The 13,997-nt window shown below is 48.3% G+C and overlaps 2 protein-coding genes across 4 annotated transcripts in view; both read left to right on the plus strand.

The window, feature by feature from the left end:
- LOC146869157 (uncharacterized) overlaps positions 1-5,658 on the plus strand; it is a 31,515-nt gene extending 25,857 nt beyond the window's left edge. Inside the window, exon 4 of the mRNA XM_085599657.1 lies at positions 5,537-5,658. Within this exon, the coding sequence (XP_085455783.1) occupies positions 5,537-5,658 (122 nt within the window). The remainder of the gene's footprint in view (positions 1-5,536) is intronic.
- The window catches only part of LOC146869156 (Y+L amino acid transporter 2-like), a 181,392-nt gene that overhangs the window by 67,193 nt on the left and 100,202 nt on the right, over positions 1-13,997 (plus strand). The window lies entirely within an intron of this gene.

A 13,997-nucleotide genomic window follows, 5' to 3' on the forward strand; every position in this document is an offset into this window, starting at 1 on the left:
CCAGTATTAACCGTATCTCGCATGCAGAGCACGGCTGCGATAGCAGTGTTACCTACAGCGACAGCGTGGCAGTGCCAGTATTAACCGTATCTCGCATGCAGAGCACAGCTGCAATAGCAGTGTTACCTACAGTGACAGCGTGGCAGTGCCAGTATTAACCGTATCTAGCATGCAGAGCACGGCTGCGATGGCAGTGCTACCTGCAGCGACAGCGTGGCAGTGCCAGTATTAACCGTATCTTGCATGCAGAGCACGGCTGCGATGGCAGTGCTACCTGCAGCGACAGCGTGGCAGTGCCAGTATTAACCGTATCTTGCATGCAGAGCACGGCTGCGATAGCAGTGTTACCTGCAGCGACAGCGTGGCAGTGCCAGTATTAACCGTATCTCGCATGCAGAGCACGGCTGCGATAGCAGTGTTACCTACAGTGACAGCGTGGCAGTGCCAGTATTAACCGTATCTAGCATGCAGAGCACGGCTGCGATGGCAGTGCTACCTGCAGCGACAGCGTGGCAGTGCCAGTATTAACCGTATCTTGCATGCAGAGCACGGCTGCGATAGCAGTGTTACCTGCAGCGACAGCGTGGCAGTGCCAGTATTAACCGTATCTCGCATGCAGAGCACGGCTGCGATAGCAGTGTTACCTACAGCGACAGCGTGGCAGTGCCAGTATTAACCGTATCTCGCATGCAGAGCACAGCTGCGATAGCAGTGTTACCTACAGTGACAGCGTGGCAGTGCCAGTATTAACCGTATCTAGCATGCAGAGCACGGCTGCGATGGCAGTGCTACCTGCAGCGACAGCGTGGCAGTGCCAGTATTAACCGTATCTTGCATGCAGAGCACAGCTGCGATGGCAGTGCTACCTGCAGCGACAGCGTGGCAGTGCCAGTATTAACCGTATCTTGCATGCAGAGCACGGCTGCGATGGCAGTGTTACCTGCAGCGACAGCGTGGCAGTGCCAGTATTAACCGTATCTCGCATGCAGAGCACGGCTGCGATAGCAGTGTTACCTGCAGCGACAGCGTGGCAGTGCCAGTATTAACCGTATCTCGCATGCAGAGCACGGCTGCGATAGCAGTGTTACCTGCAGCGACAGCGTGGCAGTGCCAGTATTAACCGTATCTAGCATGCAGAGCACGGCTGCGATAGCAGTGTTACCTGCAGCGACAGCGTGGCAGTGCCAGTATTAACCGTATCTAGCATGCAGAGCACGGCTGCGATAGCAGTGTTAGCGACAGCGTGGCAGTGCCAGTATTAACCGTATCTCGCATGCAGAGCACAGCTGCGATAGCAGTGTTACCTACAGTGACAGCGTGGCAGTGCCAGTATTAACCGTATCTAGCATGCAGAGCACGGCTGCGATGGCAGTGCTACCTGCAGCGACAGCGTGGCAGTGCCAGTATTAACCGTATCTTGCATGCAGAGCACGGCTGCGATGGCAGTGCTACCTGCAGCGACAGCGTGGCAGTGCCAATATTAACCGTATCTTGCATGCAGAGCACGGCTGCGATAGCAGTGTTACCTGCAGCGACAGCGTGGCAGTGCCAGTATTAACCGTATCTCGCATGCAGAGCACGGCTGCGATAGCAGTGTTACCTACAGTGACAGCGTGGCAGTGCCAGTATTAACCGTATCTAGCATGCAGAGGACGGCTGCGATGGCAGTGCTACCTGCAGCGACAGCGTGGCAGTGCCAGTATTAACCGTATCTTGCATGCAGAGCACGGCTGCGATAGCAGTGTTACCTGCAGCGACAGCGTGGCAGTGCCAGTATTAACCGTATCTCGCATGCAGAGCACGGCTGCGATAGCAGTGTTACCTACAGCGACAGCGTGGCAGTGCCAGTATTAACCGTATCTCGCATGCAGAGCACAGCTGTGATAGCAGTGTTACCTACAGTGACAGCGTGGCAGTGCCAGTATTAACCGTATCTAGCATGCAGAGCACGGCTGCGATGGCAGTGCTACCTGCAGCGACAGCGTGGCAGTGCCAGTATTAACCGTATCTTGCATGCAGAGCACGGCTGCGATGGCAGTGCTACCTGCAGCGACAGCGTGGCAGTGCCAGTATTAACCGTATCTTGCATGCAGAGCACGGCTGCGATGGCAGTGCTACCTGCAGCGACAGCGTGGCAGTGCCAGTATTAACCGTATCTCGCATGCAGAGCACGGCTGCGATAGCAGTGTTACCTGCAGCGACAGCGTGGCAGTGCCAGTATTAACCGTATCTCGCATGCAGAGCACGGCTGCGATAGCAGTGTTACCTGCAGCGACAGCGTGGCAGTGCCAGTATTAACCGTATCTCGCATGCAGAGCACGGCTGCGATAGCAGTGTTACCTGCAGCGACAGCGTGGCAGTGCCAGTATTAACCGTATCTCGCATGCAGAGCACGGCTGCGATAGCAGTGTTACCTGCAGCGACAGCGTGGCAGTGCCAGTATTAACCGTATCTCGCATGCAGAGCACGGCTGCGATAGCAGTGTTACCTGCAGCGACAGCGTGGCAGTGCCAGTATTAACCGTATCTCGCATGCAGAGCACGGCTGCGATAGCAGTGTTACCTGCAGCGACAGCGTGGCAGTGCCAGTATTAACCGTATCTCGCATGCAGAGCACGGCTGCGATAGCAGTGTTACCTGCAGCGACAGCGTGGCAGTGCCAGTATTAACCGTATCTCGCATGCAGAGCACGGCTGCGATAGCAGTGTTACCTGCAGCGACAGCGTGGCAGTGCCAGTATTAACCGTATCTCGCATGCAGAGCACGGCTGCGATAGCAGTGTTACCTGCAGCGACAGCGTGGCAGTGCCAGTATTAACCGTATCTCGCATGCAGAGCACGGCTGCGATAGCAGTGTTACCTGCAGCGACAGCGTGGCAGTGCCAGTATTAACCGTATCTAGCATGCAGAGCACGGCTGCGATAGCAGTGTTACCTGCAGCGACAGCGTGGCAGTGCCAGTATTAACCGTATCTCGCATGCAGAGCACGGCTGCGATAGCAGTGTTACCTGCAGCGACAGCGTGGCAGTGCCAGTATTAACCGTATCTAGCATGCAGAGCACAGCTGCGATAGCAGTGCTACCTGCAGCGACAGCGTGGCAGTGCCAGTATTAACCGTATCTAGCATGCAGAGCACGGCTGCGATAGCAGTGTTACCTGCAGTGACAGCGTGGCAGTGCCAGTATTAACCGTATCTCGCATGCAGAGCACGGCTGCGATAGCAGTGTTACCTGCAGCGACAGCGTGGCAGTGCCAGTATTAACCGTATCTCGCATGCAGAGCACGGCTGCGGTAGCAGTGTTACCTACAGTGACAGCGTGGCAGTGCCAGTATTAACCGTATCTCGCATGCAGAGCACGGCTGCGGTAGCAGTGTTACCTACAGCGACAGCGTGGCAGTGCCAGTATTAACCGTATCTCGCATGCAGAGCACGGCTGCGGTAGCAGTGTTACCTACAGCGACAGCGTGGCAGTGCCAGTATTAACCGTATCTCGCATGCAGAGCACGGCTGCGGTAGCAGTGTTACCTACAGCGACAGCGTGGCAGTGCCAGTATTAACCGTATCTCGCATGCAGAGCACAGCTGCGATAGCAGTGTTACCTACAGTGACAGCGTGGCAGTGCCAGTATTAACCGTATCTAGCATGCAGAGCACGGCTGCGATGGCAGTGCTACCTGCAGCGACAGCGTGGCAGTGCCAGTATTAACCGTATCTTGCATGCAGAGCACGGCTGCGATGGCAGTGCTACCTGCAGCGACAGCGTGGCAGTGCCAGTATTAACCGTATCTTGCATGCAGAGCACGGCTGCGATGGCAGTGTTACCTGCAGCGACAGCGTGGCAGTGCCAGTATTAACCGTATCTAGCATGCAGAGCACGGCTTCGATAGCAGTGTTACCTGCAGCGACAGCGTGGCAGTGCCAGTATTAACCGTATCTAGCATGCAGAGCACGGCTGCGATAGCAGTGTTACCTACAGTGACAGCGTGGCAGTGCCAGTATTAACCGTATCTAGCATGCAGAGCACGGCTGCGATGGCAGTGCTACCTGCAGCGACAGCGTGGCAGTGCCAGTATTAACCGTATCTTGCATGCAGAGCACGGTTGCGATGGCAGTGCTACCTGCAGCGACAGCGTGGCAGTGCCAGTATTAACCGTATCTTGCATGCAGAGCACGGCTGCGATGGCAGTGCTACCTGCAGCGACAGCGTGGCAGTGCCAGTATTAACCGTATCTTGCATGCAGAGCACGGCTGCGATGGCAGTGTTACCTGCAGCGACAGCGTGGCAGTGCCAGTATTAACCGTATCTAGCATGCAGAGCACGGCTTCGATAGCAGTGTTACCTGCAGCGACAGCGTGGCAGTGCCAGTATTAACCGTATCTAGCATGCAGAGCACGGCTGCGATAGCAGTGTTACCTACAGTGACAGCGTGGCAGTGCCAGTATTAACCGTATCTCGCATGCAGAGCACGGCTGCGATGGCAGTGTTACCTGCAGCGACAGCGTGGCAGTGCCAGTATTAACCGTATCTAGCATGCAGAGCACGGCTGCGATGGCAGTGCTACCTGCAGCGACAGCGTGGCAGTGCCAGTATTAACCGTATCTTGCATGCAGAGCACGGCTGCGATGGCAGTGCTACCTGCAGCGACAGCGTGGCAGTGCCAGTATTAACCGTATCTTGCATGCAGAGCACGGCTGCGATAGCAGTGTTACCTGCAGCGACAGCGTGGCAGTGCCAGTATTAACCGTATCTCGCATGCAGAGCACGGCTGTGATAGCAGTGTTACCTGCAGCGACAGCGTGGCAGTGCCAGTATTAACCGTATCTAGCATGCAGAGCACGGCTTCGATAGCAGTGTTACCTACAGCGACAGCGTGGCAGTGCCAGTATTAACCGTATCTAGCATGCAGAGCACGGCTGCGATGGCAGTGCTACCTGCAGCGACAGCGTGGCAGTGCCAGTATTAACCGTATCTTGCATGCAGAGCACGGCTGCGATGGCAGTGCTACCTGCAGCGACAGCGTGGCAGTGCCAGTATTAACCGTATCTAGCATGCAGAGCACGGCTGCGATGGCAGTGTTACCTGTACCGTGTGCAGAGCAGTGCAGCAACGGCAACACTACGAGCACAAAGAGGCATAAGTAATGCAATGCAAACCAGAAGAAATAACATAATCCGCCCTATGGATTTAGAGACCCGTGCCAGCCATGGTCCATTTTAGGAACTGTATGGCGATGCACTTCTTTAAAGGTCACTTCATCAGGACGAGGTAGTCACTTCCACCGTCTGAACTCAGGTACCCTTCCATTCGCTTGCCGACACCATCTCTGCCTTTGCCCCTCTCCCTGCTCCAGTGCTTTCTGTCTAGGTTGGCGCTTTACACATCCCATATACACACAGAGCGGGCAGACAGGGGGGACAGGGCTCCCCACCAGTAGAACCTTTGACGGAGTGACCTGAACAGCTTACAAGTGTTTGCAGTGAATAACAAGTTACTCGTTGGCGTGCTTATATTTAAGGCACATCTAACGTGCATTACAGGTTCCCTGCAACAAGCGCAGCTCTTGACAAGAGAAGTTCAAGGGACCAAGGATCTCACAGGGGACGGGGACTTGGGTAAAGGTGTGATTCAGTGGGATAGTGAATCAAATACGGCCACCTGAAGTTGAAAAGTATACAGGTTGCCTTGGAGTTCTATGCCCTAAGGAAGGAAACAATGCTTTGAAGACTTCCTACATCTTTATAATGTACGGCATGGGGTACATCTTCTCGCATAATATGACATATCACAGGGCAGACTCCAAATCTTGTTGGTCCTGTATCCATCATCGGACAAGCACTGGCTCTAACACTAGTTCATTCACAACCTTAGAATGATACCTGGCTGAGCCGGCCCTGCAGGAAGATGAACTTTGCCAAAGACAAGGTGTCCAGTGGCCACGCATGCGTGGCCTCTTCACTTACGCCTAGCGTTTTTCCAAAATATGGTGCATTGTGGAACTTGTGACACTGTAAACATGGCCTCGAGAACCCAGCATGTCGAATGATGTTGGATAAATTGTCACCACTGGCTGAAAATACCAGACGACAAGGAGCCACTTGGGAGCTGTGGAGATGGTCCAGACGGGTCACTATTGCAGAACCATTACCCACTGTATATAGTTATAGACTATAGGACCTACATCAATGCATGGATTCCTATCTCGCACATGGGCAGTTAAGTCCAATACACCAACTGCTATGGAGGAATTGTTTACCAACCTGATTTTCCACAACGGAACTTCTAAACCCAAACTTCTAGCACGGAAACACGAACTACAAACACCCAGAAACAAAACTCATGGTGGCCGGAAAAACAGGGCTGGCTAGGAGGGGCCATTTGGCAAAATTGCAAGGCGGGCAGGGTCGCTACCCACCTTCTCTGAGTGCCAAGCCATCAGTTCTTTTCTGAATGCTGGTTTTCCCACTGGTGGGATGTGGTGCCCTGTGACGGGAGAGAGAATGGAGGATACAGACACCGGACATCACAGTGCCCTCTCTGTGCAGAGGCGGAAGTGGAGGTGATTAATGAGGCTAATGGTGAGTATATCTCGCACAATCACTCAATGAGACGCGGGCTGCACACTCACATGTAGCCGCCTTTTCAGTGAACTGTACATTGAGGTAATAGCGATTGAAATATTATCAGATCGGCAGACCAAAGCTGCGGACTCTGGAAGTGGGGAACCAGGCTCAAGTCTCGGCGTCGCCTCAGCACCCTGTGATTCTGGGTACATTGCTTAATCTCCCGGGGCCTACCAAGGATGAATGTGTCCTTGGGCAGTGTAATGTAATGTATTTGTGCTCAGCTAAAGAGCTCCAATACCTTCGGGGAGAGTTCGCGCTATATAAATCTGCAAAGAAACTACACTTAAGAAAAGTTGGGGGTTTCTAAAAATTGGGATTCTTTGTAATGATGCAGGGAGAACCAGTTATATGCATTTCTAATTGAAACCTAAATGCTAAATACACTTGCTACCAGTAAAGATGGACGGTGTGGCTGCTGTGTTTCAAGGGCCTCTGTGGCCACATTTTGAGACTTTGAAACTAGGAACAGGTTTGCATCCCGGGGTCAACTCCGCATCCTGTGATTCTGGGCAAATCACTCAATATCATTGTGCCTTATGTGTAGCGTCTGGTTCTATTATAACGCGCTTTAATGCACATGTCAAATTCACGCAATTAAATAAATAATTTTAAAAAACAGCCCAGCCCTATAGGCAGGCACATGACTGGCTCTTTGAGTTTGAACAAGTCACGTTTTATCAAAGAATGTTCTATATTTGGGATATCGCCGTTTTTATTGTACTAAAATGCTAATATTTGTTAAACATACTCCACATGCCTATAACAAACACGTATTTCACAATCATAAACAATCCTATGGGAGATTTAAAATTGTGTTCTTTCGTTAGCTCCATTTTATAGATCAACATGAAGAGCGCAGAGCTGTTGACTTAGAAGCTGGGGACTGAGTCTCGGCGATGACGCTGAACATCCTGTGATTCTGGGCAAATCACTTCATCTCCCCGTGCCCCCAAAAAATGATTGTGTGTCAACAGTGTCAATATGTTATGTAACGTGTGCTCGTGTGAAGCGCTCTAACCTATATGGGTCGAGTTCCTGCAATATAAAACTGAAAAAATTGACGTTAACAAAAATGCCTGTGATGGTATTTTAAGGTAACATTTCTAACAATTTCCAGCTGATTAGCATATTTTGAGGGCCACTGGAACAATGCCTATCGGTCGAGTTCACACTATATAAATCTGCAAAAATAAAAATGACGTTACGAAAGATGTCTGGGATCCTATTTTAAGGTTATATTTCTAACAATTCCCAGCTGATCAGTTATTTTGAGGTGCCGTGATGCCAGGACCCACTGCTGAGCGTCCCTTGAACCGTGATAATTGCTGTTTACTACCCCACTGACAGTCTAAGGGGCAATTTTCCCAGCTTGCCTCAGGGCCCCTGGCGTCCTTTCTACTCTACTTAGGCTAGCCAATTCTATTTTGTATTGTCTGTATAGGTTTTATTTGTTACAACCGAGTTTTGGGCAACTTTGACAAGCTGTCATGTAGAATTCCACCCGGCACAGAAATGCTGGTTTACGTAAAAGTAATCTGTAAAGATCCCTGGGAAAGCCTTGTGGTTGCGTGTTGGAGAAATGACGTGGCTGGTTACCTTTTAAATCTTACGACCCCCCCTGGGTGTAGGGGAAAGAGAGCTTTGCATGTTTGTAAATAATCCGTGTATTATAAATGGCGTGTGGTCTCTGGTATCCGTAGCTCCGTTGCTTTTGAAGCGCTCTATTATTTCGGGGCTTGTTATCGGAGTAATCCATCCGAAGCCAGGTCATTCAGTTACAAGTAACTTATCTCGTGTTCCAGCCTGACACCTGCCCAATTCCCCCCCCCCCCCCACACTTTCACAGAATAGGAGGCTGGTGACGTGTCCTCCCCTTTCTGAGCTCAAAAGCTGAGAATTGATTTTTTTCCCTTCTTTCCGTTCTGTCACAAGCGATCAGAAAACGTCGCCGGTTAATACGAATTAAACTGTATTGTGGGCTTTGAAAACACATCCAAACATTCAAAATCTATCTGAAATATGAACCCTTCTGCAGTGGTTCATAGGCTTTTCCCAAATGTCTGGGGAGAACGGAAGAACACTTATTGTGTGCTGAAATGCAACCGGCGTGCGCATGCGCACTGACTTGAGTACCAACCTGCAGTCCACGGGTCACTCGATCCCTCGGTGGTGAAACTTCAATATCTGCTTTTAGGACTCTTCTCTGCATAGCAGCCCCATTTTTTTCTTTCTGTAATGCCGATCGTTTGTAGGGTCTAGAATTACCCCGGTGTTGCAGAATCTGCCCTAATTGCATTGTTTCAGGAACTGCAGCGGGGGAGGGCAGTGCATGCTGCAAGGGTACCCTGAGGACAGCGGCTCGCGCACATCCTCGGGGAGGCCAGTGGCTACTAGTGCTCTGGGCGCGAGGCTTTGTGCGGGTCACACGAGCAGCTGTTTGCTTCCGTGAGATGCTGAGACTCACCACAGCATGAGATAGTCCACGGACAAGACACTGCGATGGACGAACCGAACACTCAGGGACACAAGAACCATTACCTCTTCTAATGCACAGCACCACGCGTGGATGTTGCGAGGGCTGGCAGGGAGCGGCTCTGGAAGAGAGTCAAGCTGAGACGCTGTTTACATTGAAAGTGAAAGCGCTTCTACACTTCTGTGTTATGAAGGGAACACACTTCCCATGCAGTTAAGGGGGAGCCTAGGGAAAGTGGGAGGGAGGAAAGGGTTAAGGGTGGGTGTAAGGTGAGTGGGCGTGTGACTCGGTGAAGGAAACAGCAATAAAGCCCTTTAAGGGGCTTGTCTTTTAGCAAGGAGATGGCTCAGCATATAACGCTGCCGACTTTGGAGCTGGAGAGCAGGGTTCGAGCCTCTGCATGGGCTGTATCACTTAATGATAGATAAATAAATAAACAAACAAACAAAGAAGGGAGAGAGGAAATAAATACACAGAGCAATTCAATGTACATAAGCCAGGTCAGGGCGTTGGATTGCAGGAGGGGGTTTGGGCATGAAAAGAAAGTAGTCTGTGCAGTAAAGGGGCCAATAGCCGTGGAAGGACACAAATGACTGACATGGCTGGCATGGGGAGGGACCAACATGCTACAAACCAATCAGAAGGCAGCATTTGTAACCTAAGCCAATGAAGAAGATGGGCTGGAGAGTGGGCGGAGCTTCCACGAAGCTTCCACACTATAGTGTATACTGTATGCCTCGCAAAGCGATGGCAGCGCTTTCGCGCTGCAACGCTAGCGAGACCTAACAAAACTACAGGAAGAAAAGCAAAAGATGCTGAACACAAAGGACAGGAGAAAACCTAAGGAAGAAGAAATAGATAGAAAGATGAACTAGCAGGAAAATACAGCTGTATAGAACAATACAACAATAAAGTTCAATTGTATAAAATAATACAACAGATCATGGGATCCACACAGCAGTATTCCAAAACCATGACAAAGACATAATAGCCAGTGCCGGTGTGTAGAACAATACAATAGAGTTCGATTGTAAGGAATAATACAATAGATTATAAATTCAAACGATTGGGTGGAACTCTTGTCCTACTACTCCTTCGTGGATGAACATATTTCAAAGAAGTTTTCACGAACTTGGAAGGTCTCTACTCACTCTTTTTAACAAATGATTTTCTTGGATCGTATTGAGGCTGAACTAAGTTTTCAGACTCAAGACCCATGAGCATCACAACCTTCAAAGGAATTTTGTAAACTCTGGACAAATTCCACCGTTTTTTTTCCCTTGACTCTCACAGTAAAACGTGATGTAGCATCCACTTTAACAGGAGAAGCAAACTTGGACATTCCCTTTGGAATATTGTGATGAGACTTAATTCTCACCCAATCTCCCACATTTATCCCAGACTTAAAACAATGCGCGTCAGTACTCACAGGTTGGGGTGCACCACAATCATTTTGTGATAGAAAAGAATGCATGTCTTTCTTTTCACTTGTTTCCCGGCACCTTGATAACAAACCCCATTTCTTCATCCATGCAGGACACATATGAAAATACGCTTGTCTACCTCTGAGTAGAGCAAAAGAACTGGAGCCTGTAATAACACTCGGAGTAGTACGATGTGCCCACAACATACTCTGGCCAGCCTCTTTAATATCAACCCTGACTGAAACAGCCCACTGAACACACTCAACGAGAATACAGTTGGTGCGCTCAATGAAACCATTGGCCTGTGGGTGATATAGAGCCACGCGCTGGTGAGAAATTCCACACTGGTTCAAAAATTCAGTCATTTCCTTGGACCTGAATTGTACACCATTATCGGATACAATCTCCTTAGGAAAACCCTCTCTAGCAAAGAGACTTTGTAAAAATCTGATGACTTCCAAATAATTAGGATCTGTCATGAAATGAACCTCCCACCACTTGCTGAAGTATTCCGCAACCACTAAAGCAAACTTATGTTTATTGGGTAGAACATTGAAAGGTCCCACAAAGTCAATAGCTAACTGCAACCAAGGACCCTCAGGAGTTTCCACATGCAGAACTGGAGGTGAAGTAATCTTTATGGCTTTATCACTAGTACAACATGTGACACAACCCTCGACAACATCATTTATTTGACGGTCCATGGAGGGCCACCAATACACAATGCAAATTCTTTTCTCTGTGTTCGTCTGACCCAGATGTCCTTCGTGACCAAAGTCAATGATACGACTTCTGAGAGACTCAGAAGGGACAAACCTATCCCCCGTAAGATCATTTCTCCACCCTCCAATGTGAGTTCCTCAGCAACCTTGGCAAAAGGATGAAGATGACTATCAAGATGTTTCTCTTTTGGCCAACCTGACACGATAAAATCTTTCACTTTTTTTAGTGTAACATCCGACTCCATTCCAGAAAACCAATCACACTCAGAAAAACAACCCACACAACAAGCATCCACCGCAGCAATCAAACACTCTTCATTGGTATTGTCATTGCAATCCTGTTCTCCTAAAGGTAAAGGAGACCTTGAAAGATAATCGTCTCTCGTGTTTTTCCCACCAGGAATGTGAGCCACGCCAAAATTATATTGCAACAACTTTGAGCTGAGCCTTGCAATTCTGGGAGTATGATCTTTCTCAATCCTGCCCTCAAGAATGGGAATGAGAGGCTTATGATCAGTGAGAAGAGTAAACGTCTTCCCCCACAAAAAACATTTGAACCGCTCAACAGCCCAACAACACGCAAGCGATTCTCTCTCAATGACAGAATAGTTTCTTTCACTCGGACGCAGAGCCCGGGAGGCAAAACCTACAGTATACTCCTTACCCTGCTTGACCTGAGAAATCATCCCATAAAGACCATCCAGACTTGCATCCACAGCCACAGTACACTGAAAAGCAGGATCATAAAGAGTAAGAATTTTACAGGAAGCTAACTCATTCTTAATCTGCAGAAATTCCTCCTGACAAAAATCACTCCATACAAACGCCATTTTCTTCTTAAGTAATTCTCTCATGTGGACAGTCTTGGCAGCAAAGTTAGAAATAAATTTAGTATAAAATTCGCACAGACCCAAAAATGAAGAAACCTGTTCTTTTGAGGTGGGACACGGAGCGTTGGAAATGGCTTCGATGAGACCCTCTGTTGGTACAATACCATAACCAGAAATCCGGTGACCCAGGTACTCAATGGACTCCACACCAAAAACACATTTGAGTTTGTTGGCTACAATCCCCCTACTTTCCAATCTCTCCAAAACTTTTGCAACATTTCTGTCATGTTCATCCTTACACTTTCCTGACACTAAGATATCGTCTTGAAAGACTACAGTATCTGTGACCCCTTCCAAAACTTTTTCCATGATACGCTGGAAAACTGAAGCTGCCGATGCTAATCCGAAAGGCATCCTTCGGAATTGGAAAGTCCCAACAGGAGAGACAAAAGCTGTGAGGTGTTTCGAGACCGGATCTAACTCAACCTGATGATATGCCGAGGCTAGATCGATCTTTGAAAACTACTTAGCACCAGCAAATTTGGAAAGAATATCATCAATATGAGGAAGAGGGTGGGAGTCAATCCATATCTCCCTATTAAGACTGCGCAAATCAATGCAAACCCTGAGTGTCCCATTCTTTTTCCTCGCGACCACCAAGTGAGATAACCAGAGAGATGACTCTATAGGTTTAATTACTCCACTCTCACACATTTTCTTAAGTTCAGAAGACAAATCATCTCTCGAGCTAAATGGCACATTACGTAATTTGTGTTTTATTGGAAAAGCACCATCTTTTACATTGATTAAATGTTTGAACCCTGTAATGCATCCTAGTTCGTCTCCAAAAATTTTGGGAAATGTTTTTGACCAATAGACTAAACTCTCACCACAAGGTTGTTCACTCACAACTGAAACTTATTCTCGTGTCCCAAACAATCGCTTGTGATACCAACCTAGGATGTTGAGACCCTTTTTCGCCACATAAACTTTCCCTCGAATGTGTCTGTCTTTAAACTAAGGAAGTCTCAAAAAATCCTGGTAGATCTATTCTCCTTCCTTCATAAGAAACAGGACTTCTATCAGGCGGATTGAGAGGTCTATTTCCACAGGTACTTTCAAACAATTCCTCAGTAATCATGGTCATCCTCGCCCCAAAATCCACCAATAATTTAATATTTCTTCCATCCACGAATATATCAACTATATGATCAACAAAATCGTCAGATTCATCCTTCACAACCACAACAAAGTCAGTGAGTGAGCTCACCACTTCACACACAGGATCATACTTGGTCTCAGAGTACACAACATTGACGCTTCCTCGAAACCCACACATTTTTGCGAAATGTTCTTGTTTCCCACACTTGCGACAAGCAGCATTTTTTGCTGGACATACTCTAGAGTTAGTACAATGTGAAGGGAAACCACACTTGTTACATACATTTTTCGAGTAAGACCTTTTTTATCTGTTTTGTTGCACACCAATCTATTCCCTTTTTGCTCGGAATTAGACTTGAACTTGTCACTCTGTATTTTCTCATTCGAATCCTTTTGATCTTTAACAGCCCCTACGAGATTTTTCTCAGGTTTGAGTTCTTTCGAGGATTTTTGAGATAATTCTATACTTTTTACAATACTAATCGTTTCCTCCAAAGAAGGATTCTTTAGGGTGAGAAGTTTCTCTTGAACTTTCCTGTCTCTACAATGTACAACAATTTGGTCCCTAATGAGTTGAGAAGTAAAATGTTCAAACTCACACTCAGATGCCAGAATACGTAAAGCTGCTACATTAGATAATATACTTTCATCACTCTTCTGGTAAAACATTTGGGTCTAGCAAAGACCAGGCTGCTTTCCACATTAAACTGTTTTTCCAGCATACCAACAGCTTGATCATAAACATTTAATTCTTCTACTCCCTCT

This window comes from Triturus cristatus, chromosome 1_1 (genome assembly GCF_964204655.1).
Source record: "Triturus cristatus chromosome 1_1, aTriCri1.1, whole genome shotgun sequence".
Classification (NCBI taxonomy): domain Eukaryota; kingdom Metazoa; phylum Chordata; class Amphibia; order Caudata; family Salamandridae; genus Triturus; species Triturus cristatus.